General features: G+C 33.4%; 1 protein-coding gene across 9 annotated transcripts in view; it reads left to right on the plus strand.

Moving 5' to 3' along the window:
* The window catches only part of LOC136029916 (protein hu-li tai shao-like), a 133,330-nt gene that overhangs the window by 60,481 nt on the left and 48,087 nt on the right, over nucleotides 1-24,762 (plus strand). For all 9 annotated transcript variants that reach the window (XM_065708436.1, XM_065708439.1, XM_065708438.1 and 6 more), the window contains 4 exons: nucleotides 447-689; nucleotides 6,130-6,393; nucleotides 9,951-10,087; nucleotides 16,948-17,071. In XM_065708436.1, the coding sequence (XP_065564508.1) occupies nucleotides 447-689; nucleotides 6,130-6,393; nucleotides 9,951-10,087; nucleotides 16,948-17,071 (768 nt within the window). The remainder of the gene's footprint in view (nucleotides 1-446; nucleotides 690-6,129; nucleotides 6,394-9,950; nucleotides 10,088-16,947; nucleotides 17,072-24,762) is intronic.

The raw sequence follows: 24,762 nt of genomic DNA on the forward strand, positions 1-24,762 counted from the left end.
AATGACAGTCCGAATTGAAGTTTTTCAGTCTTTAAGATCTCTGTTCGGTTTAGGAGGCTCTTAGTGCTTTCTTTAAGCTTAGAAAGTCGTTGAGCGTATATTGTTCTTTTCTTTTCTAAGACCTATATTTAAGGTGTATTCTCCTCATAGAGATAAAGAGGCATAAAAATCGCCTAAAATTATATTACTAATTAATTAATTATCAATATAACTATTAACTGAGATTAGCATTATTAACATTAACCAAGTATATAAGAATTGGAACTTGTTCCCATAATATAACTAGATAATATTGTAACATCATTGAATAATAACGTAAAATAGCCAAAATAATAATAAAAAAATCCAACAATAATTATTTTTTTTTGTATAATAATAAAATGACATCAAACAGTGTCTGTAGTATTCTTTGGTCTTTGGGTATTATATATAATTTCAATTTTTAGGTGAGTGCAATGAAATGTGGCCTACTCCCACTTAGCCAAGAAGCTTGTATCATTGGACCCGTATCCTATCATCCTTTTGAAGGTATTTTGGTGGACGCAGGAGAACGTGTTAGAATAGCTGAAAATATGGGCCCCAAAAACAAGGTTATGCTACTTAGAAATCATGGTTTTGTTGCCTGTGGAGAAACTATTGAAGAAGCATGGGTTTTAGCTTACCACACAGTTCTGGCCTGCGAAGCACAGGTAAGGCTAGTACAACAGTTTAGTGCATTTGCAAGAATTTTATATAGTTTCTAAGACCAAACTGTCTTTCTATAGTTTGATTTATCAAAAGAAAATGGAAAACTTTGCTTATTAATTTCCCTCAAAATTGAGGAGTGTAAAAAGACAAATAAAGTTACAAAAAACGTCAGAAAATCACGGCTTTGTTGCTTATAGACAATCTTTTGAAGAAGTATAGGTTTTACCTTACCACCCAGTTTTGGCCTGTTAAACACTAGTATGGCTAATATAATAGTTCAGTGCATCTGGTAAAAACCATAAATGACCTCTCAGACCATACTGTATTACTTATTTCTGTTAAAATCGAGCAGTATAAAAGGTAATTAAATACAGTTACAAAAATACTACAAAAATCATATTTTTTTGTATATGGAGGAACCATTGGAGGAGGCCTCGGCTTACTACGTATATGGCTTACTTTCTCCATATATTTGTATATGGAGGCTTTAGAGGATTAAATAAATATCTATTTATCTATTTTTGTGTCGTTATTTTCGTAATTTTTATTATTTTTTGTGAGACTCTTGGGTGTTATTATGGTATCATGTGTCTTATTACGTGTGTTTTGTTATGCTATGTTATTATTATGCTGCGGTAATCGTTGTTGGTATGTACGTTTTTTAGTAAATCTGTAATTTGTTTGTTATTTTGCTTTTGCCATTGCCCGATGAGGCTTTTGTAGCAATAAATATCTATCTATGTATCTATTTAACAAAAAAAGACAAGTTTTTTTAAATGAAAGTAAGGAGCGACATTAAAACTTAAAACGAACAGAAATTACTCCGTATATGAAAGGGGCTATTCGTCCTCAACGCCTCGCTCTTTACGCTTAAGTTTGACTCTTACTCTTAACTCGACTTCTTAAAAATTTAAAAAACTTTAGCGTAAAGAGCGAGGCGTTGAGGACGAAAAGCCCCTTTCATATACGGAGTAATTTCTGTTCGTTTTAAGTTTTAATGTCGCTCCTTACTTTCATTTAAAAAAACTTGTTTTTTTTTGTTTAATTTCTGGACGTTTTTAAATTAATGAATTTTTTTATCTTGGCTCTCCGAGCATAAATAATTAAAACGAAATTTGCATATTAATTTTTTTGGGCTAAATGGGTTTTTCATAGCTATAATTGGAAGATTTTGAGAAAAAACGAGCGAGAGAGGAGGCCTAGTTGCCCTCCAATTTTTTTATTACTTAAAAAGGCAACTATAACTTTTAATTTTTTACTAACGTTTTCATAAGTAAAAAAATATACGTAACTTACGAATTAACTTACGTAGCTAACTTCTATATTCGTATGTTTTATTGCGTATATGAGGGGGCTACCCCTCGTCGATACCTCGCTCTTTACACTAAAGCTTAAATTTTGTCCCAATTCCTTAAGAATGACCCCTGAATCACAAAGGCCGTAGAATAAATAGTTGAAATTACTAAAAATAATTTAGCGTAAAGAGTGAGGTATTACGAGGAGGTAAACCCCTCATATGCGTAATAATTTCTGTTCGTTTTAAGTATTAATGCTGCTCCTCACTTTCAGTAGAAAAAACTTTTCATATTTATTTTTTCATTGTTTTTTTTTAAATAATGCTAGAAAATCCTGCGCCCCCTCCATTGAAAGTCTCTTCCCCCATGAAAAGTTCCTCCATGGAAAGATCCTCCCACATAGCCCCCCTCAACTCTCCCCCAAACCAAAAAAATCCCCCTGAAAACGTCTGTACACTTCCCAGTAACCATTACTATATGTAAACACAGGTCAAAGTTTGTAACTTGCAGCCCCTCCCACGGGGACTGGGGGGAGTAAGTCGTCCCCAAAGACATAGTTATTAGGTTTTTCGACTATAGTGAATAAAATGGCTATCTCAGAATTTTGATCCGGTGACTTTGGGGAAAAAATGAGCGTGGGAGGGGGCCTAGGTGCCCTCCAATTTTTTTGGTCACTTAAAAAGGGCACTAGAACTTTTAATTTCCATTAGAATGAGCCCTTTCGCGACATTCTAGGACCACTGAGTCGATACGATCACCCCTGGGGAAAAAACAACAAAAAAACAAATAAACACGCATCCGTGATTTGTCTTCTGGCAAAAAATGCGAAATTCCACATTTTTGTTGATAAGGGCTTGAAACTTCTACAATAAGGTTCTCTGATACGCTGAATCGGATGGTGTGATTTTCGTTAAAATCGTATGACTTTTAGGGGGTATTTCCCCCTATTTTCCAAAATGAGGCAAATTTTCTCAGGCTCGTAACTTTTGACGAGTAAGACTAATCTTGATGAAATTTATATATTTAAAATCAGTATTAAAATGCGATTCTTTTGATGTAACTATTGGCATCAAAATTCCATTTTTTTTTTAGTTTTGGTTACTATTGAGCCGGGTCGCTCCTTACTACAGTTCGTTACCACGAACTGTTTGATAGGTAATAATATATATATATATATATATATATATATATATATATATATATATATATATATATATATATATATATATATATATATATATATATATATATATATATATATATATATATAAAAAAACATAAAAAAATATCTATCATAACAGTTCATTGCATTTGGTAAAAATCATAAATAATTCCTGAGACCATGCTGTCTTGTCATAATTAGATTGACTAAAAGGGAAAAAAGGTTAAAATTTATTTCCCTCGAAATTGAGGAGCACAGAAGATAATTAAATGAAGTTGCAAAAACAATCTAACAAATGAAACTAAGCAAAGATTAAGGATTAAAAGAAGTCTATGGGGAATAACTGAATAGAAAAAAAATCTGATAGTAATAACGAAAAAAATCTATAGCATTTGTTAAATTATGATAGAGAGAAAAGTTTATGGATTGAGAGAATATTTTCCGCTTTATGGTAAAATTTATCCTCTGTAATCTTAACTATTTCTAACGGCTCATTTATTTGAAATCGAAAGAATAGTGTTACAAAACGAGAAAACTAAAAAAAAAGGAGAAAGAGAAAATAACTATGACAGGTTTTTAATATTATTCTATTTTACGAATTTAATACGAATAATTTAAACAGTTTTATTAGAATATTCGAAATTTGAATATTCTACGGACTTAAAATACGAATAGGTAAACAACTATCAGACATTTAACAAGAATGATGGTAATCAATGGTTATAGTGAAGATGGTAATAAATTGCTCTGAAGTAGACGTAAAACCGGTTTTGCCTGCTTCAAAGACCTTAAGAAACTTTTGCTGAAGCGATGGAAGCAAGGATTTCGGAAAACATGCTGTTAACAATTAAATTTTAATTAAGTACTTTTTTTGTTATTAAATTAAACTATGCTATTAATGTGTTTTAAATTATTATCAATTATTAATTTATTCAATTATCATGCCATTTATAATATTTTATATTCAATAATAATTTAAGTTAAGGTCTCTATATAGTTTGTAAAATTAATAGCCAACGAACTGGTCGGACCTCCCGTAGAAAAAGAAAACAAATCTTAACGTCTTTTGTGAAAACCATCATAACCAGTGAAAAAAAAGGAGAAAAATATAAACGTTTTGGTGGGAGGGGGACTGCTCAACCACCCTCTGTCCAGAAATAAGAATTGAAAAAAGAAAAGTAGTTAAAAGTGCACGAGCTGGTATAAAAAGACCAACATTTAAAAATCAAAACAAAAAGCTTAAAAGTGGTTCCTTCAGTAATGGTGAAAACGCAACTGAATCGGAATTCATTTTTTACGAAACTTTTTATGTCGATTTTTTACTCAGTTGCTTTTTGGCTATTTTTCAATAAAGAGGTTCCCCTATTTTAGTTTTTGTAAGGTTTGCCTTTTTATGTGATGGGGGGGGGGATAATATATATAGACATCATTGTTCTTATTTCAGCACTAAGTGGTTGAGCAGAGGTTTTTATCAAAACTCTGAGTTTTTTCTGACTTTTTTTGTTCAGTTATTGCCCATATATCTTTTTTGTACTTCTCCTTTTTATTTCTCCCTTATTTTTTTTCTCCTATGTTATCTCATCACGTTATGCTTAGCCATTCTAGTCTCAGTAAAAATTTACAATATTTGAAATAACAAACGTCAATTGATGAAAAATAACAAATTCTAAATTCTCAAAAAATAAGAAGGATAAAGAACATATGCTATTGTAGGCAGTGACAGATAGGATAGAAGAAAAAGAGAACGTTTGTCAAAGCATTACAAAGGCTAAAACATAATTTGGACCGAAACACTAGTCTTGGAGCCTTTCTCTCACTACAAACATTCCTCTCAAACAGCAAAAAGATAATTGCAAAACATGGACTATTTCCGTAGAGCATCTTGAACTCTTTGACAGTGGTCCTGTTGTTCAATACTAAGTGTCTTCTTCTCTTTTTCTTTGTTTTCTAATGAGAAAGAAAACTGGGAGCGGGTCTCAAAGATTCGGTGTTTTTATTCTAATTTCTGCAGTGTTTTAGTGTTTTTAGTTTCCATGGTTAGACACGTAGGAAATACAACTGTTTCTGATTACTCAAAGTACAAAACGCAAAAATAAAATCACTTGAAAGACATCCTTGCTTGACGACGTCCATTACGTCTATCTTTGACTGTCTTGCAGACAGCGTCTCTCTGCCACGGTCATTTCTTCATAGTTATGTGTCTGTACCGAAGGCTCAAGAGATACATAAAAACTCGGAGGTATAGTGAGTATCTAGCGTCCTATTGAGAACTTAATAAATAGGAGATGAAGTTGAAATTTAACCGCAATTATTAGCTTCATTTTGTTTGATTTTGACTTGAGAAATATTTATTTCTCCATAGAATCGATAGAAGAGTTTGCGAGAGATAGATAGACAAAGATACCTTTGTCTGAGGAGGGGACAGGGAGGTTTAAATTCGTATAAACAGTAAACCAATTGAACTCAACGAAAAATATGGGAAATTACGAAAAACAATTACGAAATGACAAAGTTTTCAGGGAATACTTACTTGTCATTGGACCAGACGCGAACGCCTCGTCCAACATCCAGATAACTCCGTATAGTTGACTACCATCTATCGATACCTTTTGCTAGCTCTTGGGCTTGTGAAGTTCAGGATTTCTGAACCCATTTCGCCTGAGTTTGAGGTCATTTCTGACACTTGTTCTCCAATTTTCTAATTGATCGCTTCGTTGCCTATGCCATCAGGCAAAGGCCAAAAACACTTGCTTGATGCTGCGCTCGCTGGGTTTTCTCATGACATTACCAAGCAAACATAGTCTTCTCGATTGGACAATCGTGGTGGTCGGTTCGATGTTACAGCAGCGGTGGCGCAGATCACCATTTGAAATACCTGCGAATGTGCTGTGAGTGCTCCCTCTATTTACATATACGGTAATTGTTTAAATTGCTTTATAATATCGTAAATATTTCTTAGAAATTTACGTTACTTTTGAATTTCAGATGAAAATGCTTCCAATTGGTATTGATAATTTGATCACCATCTCCGAAGAAGCGATACAAAGAACAGCAGAGGCTGTACGTGCCGGAGTTGCATCAAAAGGAGAATCGGCAGATATTCAAGCCACTTCTATTTCACAGAGTGTCGACGAGTCTGATCATAGTTTAAGAGACGAAAGTGGAGCACAAAAATCTGGCAAGAGGGAGAAGAAATGGAGGGTTGGCGAAATGGAATTTGAAGCTTACATGAGAATGCTTGACAACGCTGTAAGTGAAAATTCACCATTAGTATTTATTATATATTTTATGTTGAACTGTACCTAATACAAATAAGAACTAGTATTTTAAGGTGGAGATCTATAGAAGATGGCAGTGGGCATTTACGTGTCTTATGTTTTATACTGTATATACCATGCTTATACCATATATAGTTTTTTCATAAATTTGCTGGTTTCTGTTCATTATCTGTTTGTTGATACTCCTAGTGTAAGTTATATGTGAGATTTGGCGAAACGGAATTTGAAATCTATATGAGAATGCTTGACAACGCTGTAAGTCAAAAATTTACGCTGTAATTTAGAGTTTTCAATTATGAACCATTTGAACAAATCCTCGCAAAGAAATCGATGAATTAGGAATTGACTAAAAATGGAACATCAGGTTTCAAATGCTGGGGCTCATTAACTACAAATACACCATTAACTAAAATAACAACAACTCCAAACATCACATACAACCCCCCCATCTAGCTCCATGGCCGTTTATGGACCATAAACCTTAATCGCTAACTTAATGTTCTGGTTTAGTGGTATAATTAAGGAACGTAAAGATAGACGAATAAAGATCATGTTTGTTTTCAAAGGGGTGTAACAAGCTTTGAGAGAGCCGACTTCGGTTCAGACTTAAAAAAGCCTTACAAAACAAATTAAAACATAAAATATAATATATAAAATGTGTATTCAAGTCCTTAATGAATTCACTTATGGACTTCCATCCACTACTGAGAAGTGTAGTGTGAACACATGGTGCCGATTTATCGCTAATTTTTGTGCCAAGAGATGATGTTCTGTATTAAGATGCAGTGGCAGATGTGGCAGCTATCTCATCAGAATGGTGGCAAATCTTATGACATCCAATTCATTAGTTTGGGAACACCATTTGTGGCGGGAGTAAAATTTCAGAATTCACTCTGAAATGCTGCACCTCTGTTCATCAATACCAAAAAATAGCTACTGCGCTCGTGTTCCCCTCCTTTTCCCTAGGGCGATTTTTCTGAACTATCCAACCGCCTGTCTCTTGCGCACTTTTGGTATGGGTAGACCCCGATATCGATATGATTCTTAATTAACGTGCTGCAGTATCTTCTATAAATTGGTTCATAGTTGACAATTTACGTTTCACTTCAAAACAGCTTGGTACTTTTGAGAAAGGCTCAGCATATTATGATATATCTTTATATTACTGGATTTCAACTGTGGATAAAATTACGTTGAGAAACCCGAGGTGATTTAAAGTTACTTAAGGTCAGAATGTCTTCAAGAATAAAAATTTATGTTCTCCATTCGTATATGGGTATGCTAATGTTCTTTTCTTCTCTAAAGGTCTACACCGATTTAATAAACACTTGTCAGGAATATCATTGGGACAAAAATCTTCTAGTAAAGGGCAAGCTTAGCTTAGTTAGTAAACTCTGTGGGTGGTGGATGATTTCTAGGGGGGTTCAAAGTGGGTAAACACACCCACCCCCCACCCCCTTTGATTTGACCCTGGTATTGTGTATTTACTAATTGGTAGGACAGTTTACAATAGCATTGAAGTTCTTCCGACACGAAGATCTCTGCAATTCAAGGGATTTTCATCCCTTAATTTGTTGTATTTTCAAAAGCATAAAAATGTAATTTGAAAATTAAAGTTTTGAAATATTTCAGAGTATTTTTCATTCTATTAATGAAGCAAGTACTGCTTGTTGTTTTCTCGTAGATCCAAGATTGTTTCTCAAATTTTTGCCCCCCTCTCCCTGTGTGGCTCCATGGCCGTTTGTGGACCATAACTTTTAATCGCTAACTAAATGTCCTGGTTTATTGGTATAGTTAAAGAATGTAAAGATATACGAATAAAGACAGTGGTTGTTTTCAAAGGGGTGTAACAAGCTTTGAGAGAGCCGACTTCGTTTCAGACTTAAAAAAGCATTACAAAATAAATTAAAATATAAAATGATAATATGTAAAAAACGTATAGAAAATATGATGTCAAAAATTGAGAAATGGGGCATGCACAATTTTGTATGTCAAATGGTCGATAAAAAAATAGTGAAAAAGACAAAAAGAAATGGAAAAGGATAAAAAAAGGGCGTGAGAGATTGAATTGCTGACCAGTTGAATTACTGACCACAGACAGTGGAAATGAAGGTGATTGTTTGAATTGGTTTGTCGAAACCCCACTACTATATCGGTTATTCGGTGTTTAATGAAAACAACCCTCTTTTATGCAGTTGTGCGGTTCTGTATGATAGCAGGTGCTAAAATTAAAAAAAGGAAATGGGCGGAAAATGAACCAAAAATAAGCTAAAAACAGCTTAAGGAGGTATAGCTGTTCTTTGAAGGTTTATTTGTCTCTGGGAATCGAAACATAGTTAATGATTGAATGTTTATGAATGAGAACTGTTGTCAGGTTTTACTAATTTGTTTAACGTTTCGTATGTTGGTTTTCATTGTTCTATGAGGAACCACTGACGAAAATGTGGCACTGCCCTGAAAACTTCATAATTTTGAAACAGCCACAAGAAAATTAAAAAAAAATTGGGGCTTTTAGCTGAAAAGACCCGAGATTGGTCCTTAGATGGTGCTTTTATTTTGATGATCTTGGTGTTTTCACATTTGGGTCTTATAGGTAACAATATTCCTTCTACATCTTTCCTAGTCAATTTTTGTGGGGCTGAAATATTAAGGCCAAATAAAGGGAAACAAGTTCCAAGCTTTGTGAGAAATGACTAGGAACTTAAACTTGTTTGGGATTATGTTTATTTGGGGGCATTATTTGCAAATTGCAAGCAAATTTACGTCTTAGATAACTTCGAAGACCACACTGCCTTTCCATGACTAAAGTAAGACAGTTCAAAATAGGGATGATACCTTTTTATTGACAGTGAATAGATATAAAATTATTTAACTGGATATTTCGAACACATATACAGTGTTTGATATATATATATTTATATATATATATATATATATATATATATATATATATATATATATATATATATATATATATATATATATATATATATATATATATATATATATATATATACATATATATGTGTATATATATACACATATATATGATGAACACTGTATATGTGTTCGAAATATCCAGTTAAATAATTTTATATCTATTCACTGTCAATAAAAAGGTATCATCCGTATTTTGAACTGTTTTACTTTCGTAATTTACGTCTATTTCTATCTGCCATGACCATGAGTACGTCACATACGTGCGGTATGAAAACTAATTAAATTACATTATTTAAATCACAATAAAAATAACTAATTAATTGAATACCTATTTGAAACACTAAAACGTAAAAATTAACTAAAAAGTGATCAAGAAACAGAGAAAAAAACAACATAAAACAACTGCGACATGATTCTTTTTTTTTCCTGTTGATAAAGGCCAGCCAGGGCGGATTTCAATTACTGAAATTGTTTTTGGAATTATTTTTAGTATATATTATTGTTATTATAATGTTATAACATTGGAATTATTATTGACTAAAAGTGCTTATTATTGACATTTTGATGACAATGCCTTTGTTTTTGCAGGGATATCGTACTGGGTATATGTACCGACAGCCTGTCGTGAAAAATGAAGTGCCAAGGCAGAAGCTAGACATCGAAGTGCCTCCTTCAGTATCCTCGTTTGGATATCAAATTGAAGGGGAAGAAGCGTATAGAGATTTGTAAGTACTAATGTCCCATTAAGATTCTTAAAACTCTCTTTGAGCTTCTTAGATATCCCATTGAGCTTCTTAATTCTCACTTTGAGCTTCTTCATTCTCACTTTGAGCTTCTTAAATGTCCTATTGAGCTTCTTCATTCTCACTTTGAGCTTCTTAAATGTCCCATTGAGATTCTTAATTCTCTCTTTGAGCTTCTTAAATGTCCCGTTGAGATGCTTAATTCTCGCTTTGAACTTCTCAAATGTCCAATTGAGCTTCTGGAATGTCCATTGAGCTTCTTACTTCTCACTTTGACTTCTTGAATATCCCATTGAGCTTCTTCATTCTCACTTTGAGCTTCTTCATTCTCACTTTGAGCTTCTTAAATGTCCAATTGAGCTTCCTCATTCTCACTTTGAGCTTCTTAAATGTCCCATTGAGATTCTTAATTCTCTCTTTGAGCTTCTTAAATGTCCCGTTGAGATGCTTAATTCTCGCTTTGAACTTCTCAAATGTCCAATTGAGCTTCTGGAATGTCCATTGAGCTTATTACTTCTCACTTTGACTTCTTGAATATCCCATTGAGCTTCTTCATTCTCACTTTGAGCTTCTTAAATGTCCCATTGAGATTCTTAATTCTCTCTTTGAGCTTCTTAAATGTCCCGTTGAGATGCTTAATTCTCGCTTTGAACTTCTCAAATGTCCAATTGAGCTTCTGGAATGTCCATTGAGCTTATTACTTCTCACTTTGACTTCTTGAATATCCCATTGAGCTTCTTCATTCTCACTTTGAGCTTCTTCATTCTCACTTTGAGCTTCTTAAATGTCCAATTGAGCTTCCTCATTCTCACTTTGAGCTTCTTAAATGTCCCATCGAGATTCTTAATTGTCTCTTTGATCTTCTTAAATGTCCTGTTGAGATGCTTAATTCTCGCTTTGAACTTCTTATATGTCCAATTGAGCTTCTGGAATGTCCATTGAGCTTCTTACTTCTCACTGTGACTTATTGAATATCCCATTGAGCTTCTTAATTTTCACTTTGAGCTTCTTGATTCTCACTTTGAGCTTCTTCATCCTCACTTTGAGCTTCTTAAATGTCCATTTGATCTTCTGGAATGTCCATTGAGCTTATTACTTCTCACTTTGACTTCTTGAATATCCTATTGAGCTTTTTATTCTCACTTTGACCTTCTTAAACTTCCAATTATGCTTTTTATTTAAGCTACTTCTTATAGTCTTGCAAACTCGGACCTTTGTAAAAGCGAGATGTGACTTCTATATTTAAACGAGTCCTCAGAAGCCCTCATTAGCCCAAAAGTATGACGCCAATCAACGCCAAAACGAGGATAATATTTCACTGATAAACTAGCCTTACAAAATGCCAAATTTGGCTTAGAAAAAGCCAATTTGCGTTTCATGTCAAAATGTGTTGAAATCAAAACGAGAACTATAAGCAGAAAGTGAGTCAAAAATAGTAAGAATAAAAGAAAATATAGAAAACAGTCGATTACTCAAAGAAAAGCATTGAACCCAAAACAAGAAATTGTTAAACACAAGAACTATAGCTCAAACTATGCCACAAACGAGCAAAAAAAAAAACAAGCTAAAAGCAAGTGGCAAAGCAAAAGGCATATATGAAACTAAAACAAACCAAAAAGCATATATGAAACTAAAACAAACCAAAAAGAAAGTAAGGAACTATTTTTATCTTTTCGGTTGTTTCATTCTTACTAAGCACCATTTGTTTTTTAAGAACTTTTTAACGTATAATTTTATAGGCTTTCAAGAATTGACCAAAAAATTCACAAAAATTATAGTTTAAGCTGACTTTCGTTACTCAACTCCATTGGGTCCGTTTCCCAACTATTCTCATACTCAGTATTTAAGGCAATAAAAACTGAAGGGTCATTCCCCCCCCCCCCTATATTTTTGAAATGCCTTTTTTCCATACTTTCAGTGAAAAGAAAGAATTGCTTACCTCGTATTCTGAAAAATATATTTTACGCCAAACCGCTTTCGTCAATTGACGCCCCTGCATAGAGGTTTTTAAGTTCTACAGGATGAACTCCTACGATTTTATATGTGTTACCACGATTGGAATCTTTTCGATTGCCACATTTTCAATCCTTTTTTTTAATTCCCTCGGGCAAGCTATTTTGAAATCTGTTATTATATGCTAAAAAGTAGGACTGTCAGATTTGCATGATAAATTAGAATTCATAAGATATTAATTTTAACCAAAATTTAACTACAACATTTTTTACGATACTTACCCGCTCTCATCCCGCATCATGACCAAGAATGAAAACTTATAATTGTGGTATGATGAAGCAAGCGTAATGCTGGCATATCAATAACTATGTCAAGTATACTTACTAATCAAGTATAACTTATTTCAAGTCACGACAAACAGTGATTCTATTACTTTGACCTTGTGATTAATAAGGTGTGTAATGGATTTATTAACAATTAATATGAAATTAAAGATAATTTGAATAGCTTGTAATTATAACTTTTCGTGAAGTTGCCAAGAATAATTTGCATTTGCAAGAATAATTTGAAAATAATAAAAACAATTAAAGCATTACTATAGTTAATGCAGTGGAAACCTTAAAGTATCAAGAAGGTATTACTAGCATTGGTAGGTATCGAGGAAGTTTCGGTAACTATAGTTTTTACAAATATAGTAATAATAACCTTATGTCAATCCTTTTTGAACACTTACAAAACCTAATGCATAGGCAAATATGTCTTGAAAGGGAATCCCCTTCCCTCCTATTCCCCTTACAATCCTGCTTCCTGCTGCTGCTTCGAGGGACCTTCAACTCGTGCCAAAAATTATAAAACATGCATATCAAGGTATAAAGTGGCGTCAATTCACAGTATACGGGGGGGATGAGGGTAGAATTCTTTTTCTTTTTGTAAAATAGAGGAGACTGGGTAACATTTTTATTTTTAAACTCGTTTTTTCAACTCACCGGCTTTTTTGGACTTTTGTCACAGATTTGTTAATTGTGTGAGCCATTTTTTTATGACTTCTGAATGTTCAGTTATTTCCAAATTTATTGATATTTACACTTTAGATGACAGTCACATGATACAACTTCAAAATACCCCCTTCCCCCTTGTATATATATATATATATATATATATATATATATATATATATATATATATATATATATATATATATATATATATATATATATATATATATATATATATATATATAAACATTGTAAAAATTACGCAGAAACATGAATGAAATAAAAAAGAGATGTCTATGTGATCTAATTAAGACTTCCTGCAAAGTTTAAGGTCATAATCACTTTTGATTTTGTTTTTTATGTCATCTATGGTTATATCTGGAAACATTAGCTAGAGATGGAGTGAAAAGAGCATAAAATGTTGAGTAAAAAAATGCTACTAGTTTTGTTTTATAGTGTTTCCTTATGGAGAACCGTGACAATTGTGTTACTGAATTATCTGAGAGAGCATTCTTTTAGGAGTCCAGTGGAAACATCCCTCCTTCTTTCTATCAATTCCCCTCTTCTATTTTCTGAGAGTTGATGACCTCCACCCCTTTTTATACGTGCTTGATGCCAGTCAAGCCATGCTGGTTTTCTGTTGTCTTACAATTGCATGTAATTCTGTTTATTCTATTTTGTGTAGCTCTGCTTTCTGTTCTGTTTGTGTGATTTGTGTTGTCCGCAATGTATATTTTCTATCTGTCAATATAAATGTATTTCTCTGGAATTTAATTTATGTGGAATCCATTGCATACTCTCCCTTTTTTATGTCTTTCCTTTTTCCCTTTCTCATTTTCTGGGAGATGGAGAACCCTACCTACGTGTGTGATGCGTATCCAACCTCAACATAAAGGTCTTGACATGTATTATGTAGATTTTCTATGTATCTTACAGTTCCACACATTGCTGTCTGCTTTAATTTGAGTAGCTCCGCTTTCTAATCTGTTTGTGTTTTTTTTTTTTTTGTCCATAATGCATATTTTCTATTTGTCAAGACAAATGTATCTCTGGAATTCAATCTATCTGGAATGCATTGTGTATTCATCCCCTTTTTTCTTTCTTTCGTTTTCGCCGCCCCATGCACATACCTGTTCAACTATCAACCTTCAACAGAATTATCCTCAATATGCAAAGATTTGTCCTAAGGTTTCTATTTATAAAGAATAGTATACTTGTTTAAAGTAGCCTACTACTATTTGGACTAGAATCAAGTCTATGCTTTCTGGTCACTTCAAATGGCAATTTTTCCTCACCTGACAGTTTTTTTTTTCAAGAGTTGTTCTTCTTTTATTTTCGGTTACTATTGGCTAGAGTTCGTTCTTTGCTAGTTTACACCTGACACCACAACCATGGTGTGATAGGTGCCGTCGTGAGCTTTTGCCACTGGTAGCAGAGAAAGAGGACAGAACAGTGGGGATGCTTCTCCACAAACTAGGTTCTATGCTTAGTGAGAAATTCTGATTTACAGTTTATGTGACAGACTGTATATCTTAGGTTTCTGATAGACCTTGAGGGGAAGAACTTATCCTACCCTCGGAAAAGATTGTTCATAATGCATATTTTCGTTTCCTCTTCGCTTCTTTTTCTTCTTTCCTTTTCCTCCTTTTTTTTTATGGGAGCTGAAATGCCGCACCTAAGTATCTGACGCGTATCAACCCTCAACATAAAGGTCTCTATATGCATAATGCATATTTTCCTTTCCTCTTCCCTTCTTTTTCTTCTTTCCTTATCCTGTTTTTATGGGAGCTGAAAAGCCCCATCTTATGTATCTGAGCCTACCAACCCTCAACGTAAAGGTCTATATATGTATAATGAACATTTTTCTTTTCTCTTCCCTTCTTTTTCTTCTTTCCTTTTCCTCTTTTTTTATGGGAGCTGAAATGCCGCGCTTACGTATCTGACGCGTATCAATTCTCAACGTAAAGGTCTCTATATGTATAATGCATATTTTCCTTTTCTCTTCTTTTTCTTCTTTCCTTTTCTTCTTTTTTATGGGAGCTGAAAAGCCCCATCTATGTATCTGACACGTATCAACCCTCAACGTAAAGGTCTCTATATGTATAATGAACATTTTCCTTTCCTCTTCCCTTCTTTTTCTTCTTTCCCTTTCCTCTTTTTTTATGGGAGCTGAAATGCCGCACTTACGTATCTGACCCGTATCAAATCTCAACGTAAAGGTCTCTATATGTATAATGCATATTTTCCTTTCCTCTTCTCTTGTTTTTCTTCTTTCCTTTTCCTTTTTTTATGGGAGTTGAAAAGCCCCATCTATGTATCTTACACGTATCAACCCTCAACGTAAAGGTCTATATGTATAATGAACATTTTCCTTTCCTCTTCCCTTCTTTTTCTTCTTTCCTTTTCCTCTTTTTTTTATTGGAGCTGAAATGCCGCACCTACGTATCTGACGCGTATCGACCCTTATCGTAAAGGTCTCTATATGTATAATGAACATTTTCCTTTTCTCTTCTCTTCTTTTTCTTCTTTCCTTTTCCTTTTTTTATGGGAGCTGAAAAGCCCCATCTATGTATCTGAAACGTATCAACCCTCAGCGTAAAGGTCTCTATATGTATAATGAACATTTTCCTTTCCTCTTCCCTTCTTTTTCTTCTTTCCCTTTCCTCTTTTTTTTTATGGGAGCTGAAATGCCGCACTTACGTATCTGACGCGTATCAAATCTCAACGTAAAGGTCTCTATATGTATAATGTATATTTTCCTTTCCTCTTCTCTTCTTTTTCTTCTTTCCTTTTCCTTTTTTATGGGAGCTGAAAAGCCCCATCTATGTATCTTACACATATCAACCCTCAACGTAAAGGTCTATATGTATAATGAACATTTTCCTTTCCTCTTCCCTTCTTTTTCTTCTTTCCTTTTCCTCTTTTTATGGGAGCTGAAATGCCGCACCTACGTATCTGACGCGTATCAACCCTCAACGTAAAGGTCTCTATATGTATAATGAACATTTTCCTTTTCTCTTCTCTTCTTTTTCTTCTTTCCTTTTCCTTTTTTATGGGAGCTGAAAAGCCCCATCTATGTATCTGACACGTATCAACCCTCAGCGTAAAGGTCTCTATATGTATAATGAACATTTTCCTTTCCTCTTCCCTTCTTTTTCTTCTTTCCTTTTCCTCTTTTTTTATGGGAGCTGAAATGCCGCACTTACGTATCTGACGCGTATCAACTCTCAACGTAAAGGTCTTTATATGTATAATGCATATTTCCCTTTCCCCTTATATTCTTTTTCTTCTTTCCTTTTCCTTTTTTTTTTATGTGGGCTGAAAAACCCCATCTATGTATCTGACACGTATCAACCCTCAACGTAAAGGTCTTTATATGTATAATGAATATTTTCTTTTTCTCTTCCCTTCATTTTCTTCTTTCCTTTTCCCCTTTTTTATGGGAGCTGAAATGCCGCACCTACGTATCTGACGCACCTAATCGTAAAAGTCTCTATATGTACAATGCAGATTTTCTTTTTGTATATTTTATTTTATCTTCAATAATGGTAAAGAGAGACTTGGTTAAATATACAATTTCAAGTTAAATTTACCAATTAACTACATAAAATTTGGATTCAGGTGTGAGCTAGTTGCCTATCACTTGTAATAAATTTTAAGGACCCTAATTTTCGGAATAGACTACGAATTCGCCCACTATGCAGTATTTTGGGGGATGGGTTGGGACATTTTCTCAACGTCTCCTAGATTTATAATGGCCATAGACAATTTTATTTTAAATGGTTTAAAACCTTGAAAATAGGAAGTTTTTATTTATTTGTATCAGTTTTGTATGTGGCTTTCCCAACTTTGAAATACACACACATTTTGTATAATTTTAAATTTGTATTATAGAATTAAGAAATTGCTCGAAGGCAAGAAATCATCCGAACGAGCGAAATGGATTAATTCCCCGAATGTTTATCAGAAAGTTGAAGTCCTTGAAACTGGCACTCAAGACCCAAAGAAAATCACTAAGGTAGAAACAATCATGTTCCCGAATTAACACACATAGTTCTTTCCTTATTTTTAAATCTTTCTACAGTTTTTGTCTATATCTTATTCTTGTAAGCTTCTTATTTAAAACAGTCACGACCAATCACCTTCATGATTTATCTCAGTCTAATCAATGGGGAGGGGTGATCGTTTGTAATTCTGAAGTTATCCCAAAATACCCTCTGAAGGACGGTAATCTCCCCTTTACGGGTTATGCTATTGTCCTCTCCCCCTAAGACACTTAAGTATTAAAATAGAAATAGTCATGCCTCAATGCGGTGTCTTTATGCTATCAACTTGTAAAATCAGCCTGTGTTTAAATATAATTTATTAATAATTTTAATACAAAATAAAATAGGACAACGAGGAATTTTGTAAAGACAGTATACAACTTAGGGGAATATTTCAGCGAACTATAATATAAAACAAAGAAAAAAAAAACTAACTTGCTCAAAAATATATCGATAACAGTTCCAAACTTAAATCACAAAATTAAAATAAATTTTGAATGAGTCTTATCGTCCTTACCTCACAAATCATGCTGACAAATCATGAAATCACTTTCATGATTTATATCAGTCTCATCGATAGGTAGGGGTGATCATTTGTAGTTCTGAAGTTATCCCAAAATACCCTCTGAAGGACGGGAATCTCCCCTTTACGGGTCATGCTATTGTCCTCTCCCCCTAAGACACTTAAGTATTAAAATAGAAATAGTCATGCCTCAATGCGGTGTCTTTATGCTATCAACTTGTAAAATCAGCCTGTGTTTAAATATAATTTATTAATAATTTTAATACAAAATAAAATAGGACAACGAGGAATTTTGTAAAGACAGTATACAACTTAGGGGAATATTTCAGCGAACTATAATATAAAACAAAGAAAAAAAAAATAATTTGCTCAAAAATATATCGATAACAGTTCCAAACTCAAATCACAATATTAAAATAAATTTTGAATGAGTCTTATGGTCCTTACCTCACAAAGGTTCAGTTAAGACTGACGAAAAAAGGTTATTAATTCAAACTATTGAAATTGATTAAAATTAGAACAATTCCTTTTTGTAATAGTTCCTCTTTTTGCAGCTTGGTTTAATTTATACTGTATTAAATCATTTTTATAATTCAATTTCGTTTCAATATTTCAATTTAGTAAATTCACGTTCTAATTCTTGTTTTTAAATAAATTTTATATAGTTACTATTATCATGTTACGTTCTTTTTTATTTTGTTATTATTTTATTTTGTTGTCATTTTTTATCCTATTAATAATGTTTTCATATTTTATTTTTTATGCTTATAATTTTTACTACTTCAATTTTAAATAGGCTTATTTATATAATTCGAGTTATTTATGTAAAACTCTAACTGCAAAGAACATCTATGATCTAACATCTCGATAATGCTAATATTTTAATATTTTATTCTATATTCTGTTTTATTTGAATTTTTTCTGTTTTAAATTTTTCTTTTTATATTATCTCAATCTATATGATTAAAATTCTTTAACCCAACTTGGTTATTCACGTACTTTTTCTAAATGATTGTTTAAACTGGAAAAATCAGGGTTTTTTAAGTGTTCACGAATAAATTATCAATAATAATTTATCCCCGAATTTTAAAGATGTTATAAAATACAACATGAACAAAGTCGCAATATAATTTGAATAGAAAACCCATCCCCCTGTAATAGCATTGAACTAAATTGTTACAGGGTTTGATTTTAAATCTGATTTGAGTATTTGAATTTCAGTATTATTCAAGTGACTGCTTTTACTGTTTTTGTTCTAATAGACATAAAAAAAAAAAAAAAAAAAAAAATCATCGTATTCTCTAACAAAGCAACTTCAAAGAACAGTCTGTGACTCCTCCCCCTCCGCTTGAAAACGTACTCCCTATTTAACGTTATCCGTAATCTCGCTATTTGACGTCATTTACACTAACATTGGTCAGCCTCATCATCTGTAAGTGACTGTTTTAAATATGGAGCTAATATACTGGGATGTGATTAAGTATAACACCAACGGTTAGCTTTAGCTGTAGGCTTTGTAATTACGTTACGTGAATTGTTTTTTTTTGTCCTTAAGTGTTATGTTCAAGTGCGAAAAGCCACACAAGCAAAAACAAGCAGAGGGTATAAGCTAAATATTTTCCTGTTCATAAATTAGGTCAAGGACGAACGCATGGGGGGGGGGGACTCAGGTCTTCCCCCAAAAATCCTTGATTTTCCTGAATTTCTGGACACTTCTTATTCCAACTGTAAAAAATACTTTCTAATATTCCCCCCCCCCCCCAATCTTATTATTATCCCTCCCCCCACCAGCACCAAAAACCGGATTACATGCCTGACCTGGGTGTATGTTGTGACGAGGCATTCTTTTAGTGACGGTTTGAGGGGAAGGGTGTTGTCAATATGATTGCTTTGATTGATATTTTTGAAATGTGCTCAGTTAGTGAAGGTAATTCTGGAGCATAGGTTGAGAGAAGGATATATCTTCACCCTATCAAATGATTTGAGGGAACCTTCGACAAAACTGAAGAAATAGATAAATTATATTGCACGATAATTGGGATTTTTGCGTCTGTTAGGTTTTTTTAGCCCCCCTCCCTCCCCACCAGTGGAATTTTCGAATTGCACGTATCTGTAGTTTAAGAATTGAAAGCGATGTATAATGCTTAAGACCATGTATCTTGGCACGGATTTCATTAGATATTAAAATTATTGGATTCTTATTATTATTATATTAAAAATTATTGAGCATTACACATTTTGGATGTTGATGTTCTTAGCCCTAATTTTAATCAACTAAATTTGAATTTCTTTTAAAGAAATAAATTTATTGCAAAGATATTATAAATAATAATTGTGTGGCTTTTTCTTCTTTTTCATCTGTTGGCAGTATTATTTTGTTTGTAATGTCATTAGTGGCTAATTATTAGTTTCATGATTTTGGCATCTGCATGCAAATCAGTTTCTGTGTCATACCTGCAAATAGGAGGGACCCCTCTTTTCGTGTCGTGATCGATCGACAGCCCCCCTCCCCCCGAAGTTGAAAAGAAAAATAATGGAATGTAAATGAATCTTTTTCATTCTTAGACTCCCAACTTATAAAATTTTCTATACCTCTCCCTATCCTTAAGGGTCGCTCCTGTATGCACGTATGTTTTATTTGGTGATGGGAAATTTGTTATGCTAGTGGTTTTATGTTAGCTTGATGGAAAAATCGGTCTCAGAAGATGGTCTCGAAAATGGGGTAATTACCTGTAGCATATCTTTTTTTGTGTATTTTGGACTTACTTGTAAAAATCTTTTGAAATTATGTGATGTCTCAAAAGAGGTTTAGTGCTATCGTATTTTCAAAACTTTTTGTAACTTTTAGTATGTTCATAAGTGTTAGGGACTAATAAATGTTAACTACTCTCCGAAGGGGAATAGTTCATAAAAGTTGAAATCCGGGGCTGTTGCTAATTTTTTTTGTTATTCCAACATTGATTGGCAACAATTTATTTGTTAAAAAAAGATAAAATATAAAATTAATTATAAAGAGTTAAAAATATTTTAACGCAAAGGAATTTATGTAACGGGAATTTTAAGAATTTTATTGTAACGGAAAGGAACTAAATCTTTTCATTTGAAACTAATATGCCGTTAATTCTTCTTCAGTTATTATAGACAGGCAGCAACCTATATTTGCAAATGTTTCATTTGTGAGTTAAGTCCAAGGTATAGCTCTATGGGTTGGAGGAGAGGAAAATGATGGTTGCCATTTTTTTCTGCAAAAAAAAAAGAATCTAAAAAAAGGAAGAAAAATGAATCTTGAGAAAAGACACATACCGACGCTCAATTAACACGGTAATATTCGAATTTTGTCTTTGCGTTGCCATGATTTCGAAAATCTAAATTATTTTTTGCTAAATTACTCCAGCTAATTTTCTTGAATTAATGTTCCATGGTATAATTTGAAAATAATTGTTCACGTTCTAAATTGAATTTCGGTTCTAATATAACTATTTGGCATTTTTTTTTATAACATAAAATTTTAATTTTTAAAATTTCCGATTTTAGGATTTTTCATTTTACTCTTGCGCCTTTTTTTGTGAAAAAAAGGGTTTTGATGCTCGGCACCGGAGCGGTGCTAAAATCGAACTGAAAAGCTAATTAATAATATTTCTGATCAATATTAGTATAGTTTTAATGTATCCTTCTTCTGATTTGGGGCATCGGCAGCTAAGGGCTTTCACTGACCTTTTTTTGGGGGGGGGGAAGGGGGCTACAAATATTTACATACAGAATTGAAAATAGTACTATTTTAGAAAAATTACTTGATAATTGCTAAAAAATTTTTACAAAAAACCTGAAAAACTACGATCCCCATCCCCAGGAAAAAAACAACTCTAGGTCAGTTTGGAATAGGGAAGATTGGGGCAATTTTATCTTTCTTTAACTTGCCTATGGTATAGGAATGTTATTTCATGGTTAAAGGCACTAATGAACGTAGAGGCTTTTGTCTGGTCATGAATAAAAGTGAACTGATCTGAACCGAGGGGCAGTCTCAATATAAGGCCAACCAACCATCGTTAGAGGCAAACTATTGACAAGCAAAATAGAAGCCAACCCTGTCTTTCTTTAACTAATGGTATAGGAGTGCTATTTCACGGTTAACGGCAGTATACTAATTAGCGTGAAATAGAGGTGGTCCCAACATAAAACGACCAATTATTATTAGTGGTAAACTTTTAACGGGAGATATATAAGCCAATCCTGTGTTTTTTATAGGAGTGATATTTTGTAGTTGTTTCATGGCTCAAGGCAATCTGCTAATGAGCGTGAAGTAGAGGCAGTGCCAATATAAGGATGACCAATCATTATTAGGGGTAAACACCGAACGGGAGATGTATAAGCCAATCCCATCTTCCTTTAACAGAGGGTATAGGAGTATTATTTTATGGTTAAAGTTAGTCTGCTAACGAACGTAAATTGAATATTTTATGTCCAAATCATTATCTAGTTGCGTTGATGCTGCGTGTTGTATTACTCCATTTTAATTATGATTTTGTGTTGCTGCAAGGATAAGTACAAGTGTGTTGTGTAAAAATTTATTGTGGCATTTTATTGTAATCTTTTTTTTGAAAATAAAATGCTTTTTCTGGAAGTTTTTTTTTTGTAAAAATGAATGTAAGAAGCTTGTCACTTTGTACTTATTCTTGCATTTTTAGCTTTGTGTGTGATATTTGCATTTTATTTTTGGCTTGTCTCTCTTTCAAATGCTTTTTGTGTTTTTTGCTCTTTTCAACCTTTCGCTTTTCCATTTTTTTCTAAGTCAAATGGATGTCACTCAACCAAAGACCTTAGAACACTAGTCTCGAAATGGTGACATATTCAATCTTTTCTTTGTTTGCAGAATACGTATCAGACTTGTTTTCCATAGCCCTTAAAAAAAGTTTGCTAACAAATGTTTCTCTTCAAGCTAAAAAAATTGTTACTGACTGAAGTTAAAAAAAAAACACTTTAAAACTTAAAGATTAAATACTTTATTAAAAAATAACTAAGGACGACTTGACCGTTTTACGGTTTTGTAGTGTATTTTTATCCTAGCTTCGGAATTTTAAATTCTCTTTAAAATATTTATTTACATTTGAAACTTGTAACTTATAAACACACTAAAAAACTTGCCGCCCAATTATTACTTTTTTGCGATGGATTTCTGCTTCATGGCCATTCAGCCAGAAAGTGCAATGCGGGGCTGGGGGCCAGCCATCTTGCGATTTCGCACAGCCTTCCTGTTTACCTTCCCCATATTTCTCCAGATACTCATTCTGGCACCACTCTGGCTGAGCTTGCAGAGTCATATCACTGTTTTTTGGCCGTCAGAAGATTGTTTTTATACCACTTGGTATTTACCAAGTGACATATAGCGATCGCAATTTCTGTCGGTCCCGGTTTTGCTAGTTTGGGCACTTCCAGATAATCTAGGACGATGAAATTTGGCAGGCGTATAAGGGACCAGACCAGATTAAATTAGAAATATTCGTTTAATAACAGTTAGAATTATTCTCAATAACAGTTAGAGCTCAATGACAGTTAGACAAAGATAAACAATTCTGCCCATGGAAAACCATCCCAGGTTTATATAATTATGCTAACGTTAGTAGTCAAGTAGTCTAAGGTCTTTGCAGCCAACCCGACGAACATACTGTAAGTTTCGCGTGCATACCCATGATATGAATGTTTCCATTCCGAAAGCTAAATTCTGACTGAGTACCGTAAATTTTACCGAGTGAAAACGGTCAAGCGCGCCGCCGTGAGAAACCTGACAGGAGAGCGAAACTCTCTAAAGTCTTCCTAGAAAGTTTCCCTTTTAAAAACCTAAAATGATTAAGAGTTACTAGGATAATTCATTACTTAATTAAAATAATTCAGATAGTAGTTAAAAGTTAAAATAATTGAAATAATAAGTTACGAGTCAAAAATTAATAATTAATTGCTAAATAATTATTAATTATTAGCAATTAAGAGTTACACTTTTTTCAATAGTTAAGAGTTAAAGCACTTGAAAAAATATTAGAATGTGGTTTGAAGAATTTAGCTAAATTTTGACAGGACTGTAAATTTTGCCGAGCCAAAACGATCAAACGACGTCGTTATGTGAAATCTGGCTTACCGAATGTCTTACCGAAAACACAATTTTTCCTAAGTCTTCGTAGAAAATATGTCTAAAAAATAATAATGTTTTAGAACGGTATTTTGGATATGTATCTAAAAACGAGTAACACTAGTACATTTTCAACGGGGTTTAAACTGGTTGCTTATATTCATTTTAAGCACAGTTTTTCAGGCCAGAGAAATAAATATTTCAATTCTATTTTCAACCGGAGGCGAGGCGAATGTCCGGGAAATTTGTTTTTTTTTCGGGTGGACTTCAAACCTGGCTACTGAAGCAAATCCCTCCTGTCAGAATTTAGCTTAGGTTTTTGACAAAGTGCTCAATTTTGAGGTACTCAATAGTGTAAATAGCTTTGCTGTTAATAGTGTGGTTGGCCCGTGTCTATATCTGATTTTTTGTTGAGATCCAAGCTCCGTTCGGCCATATCTGTTCTGGCTTCTCAGGGGCTTATTTATTGGCATCATGTCTACATTCAGACAATTTCTTTCGCTTAGTTCTCGTGAAAAGCTATATTGCTGACTAAGGATGAATCCAGAATTTTTTCGGGAGGGGGTTGGGGTTAACGTTTTTTTTTTAACGCATTACAAAATTTTATCTGCATTTTTTCTACGTTTTACAAGCCAAAAAATTATTGGGGTCAAACCCCGTACCCCCTTCCCCCCTGGATACAGCATTGCTGCTGAGCTAACTTAAGTTCTAATTAGTTAAAACTCTGGGAGGTCGGATTTCAATAGTAGTTTATGGACTCCATCCAAGTTTTTTGGTAGTTTCATTGAAAAACTTGAAATAAACGAAAAGTTTGGCCCCTATATATTTAAAACTACATTTTGCCCCCCTAGCCCATCGCTACACTCTTTCACACATGGTAGGGCTTAATTCTAGTAAATATGTGTGGCATGTTTAGATGAAACTGGGAGCTCATGTCTCGACAGCAGTTTTTAGATTAGGTCCACTTCAGTATTGAAACCTTGAAAAAATTTCGACTCTCGAGTCGAAAGCTAGCCCCT

This window comes from Artemia franciscana, chromosome 8, assembly GCF_032884065.1.
Source record: "Artemia franciscana chromosome 8, ASM3288406v1, whole genome shotgun sequence".
NCBI classification, from domain to species: domain Eukaryota; kingdom Metazoa; phylum Arthropoda; class Branchiopoda; order Anostraca; family Artemiidae; genus Artemia; species Artemia franciscana.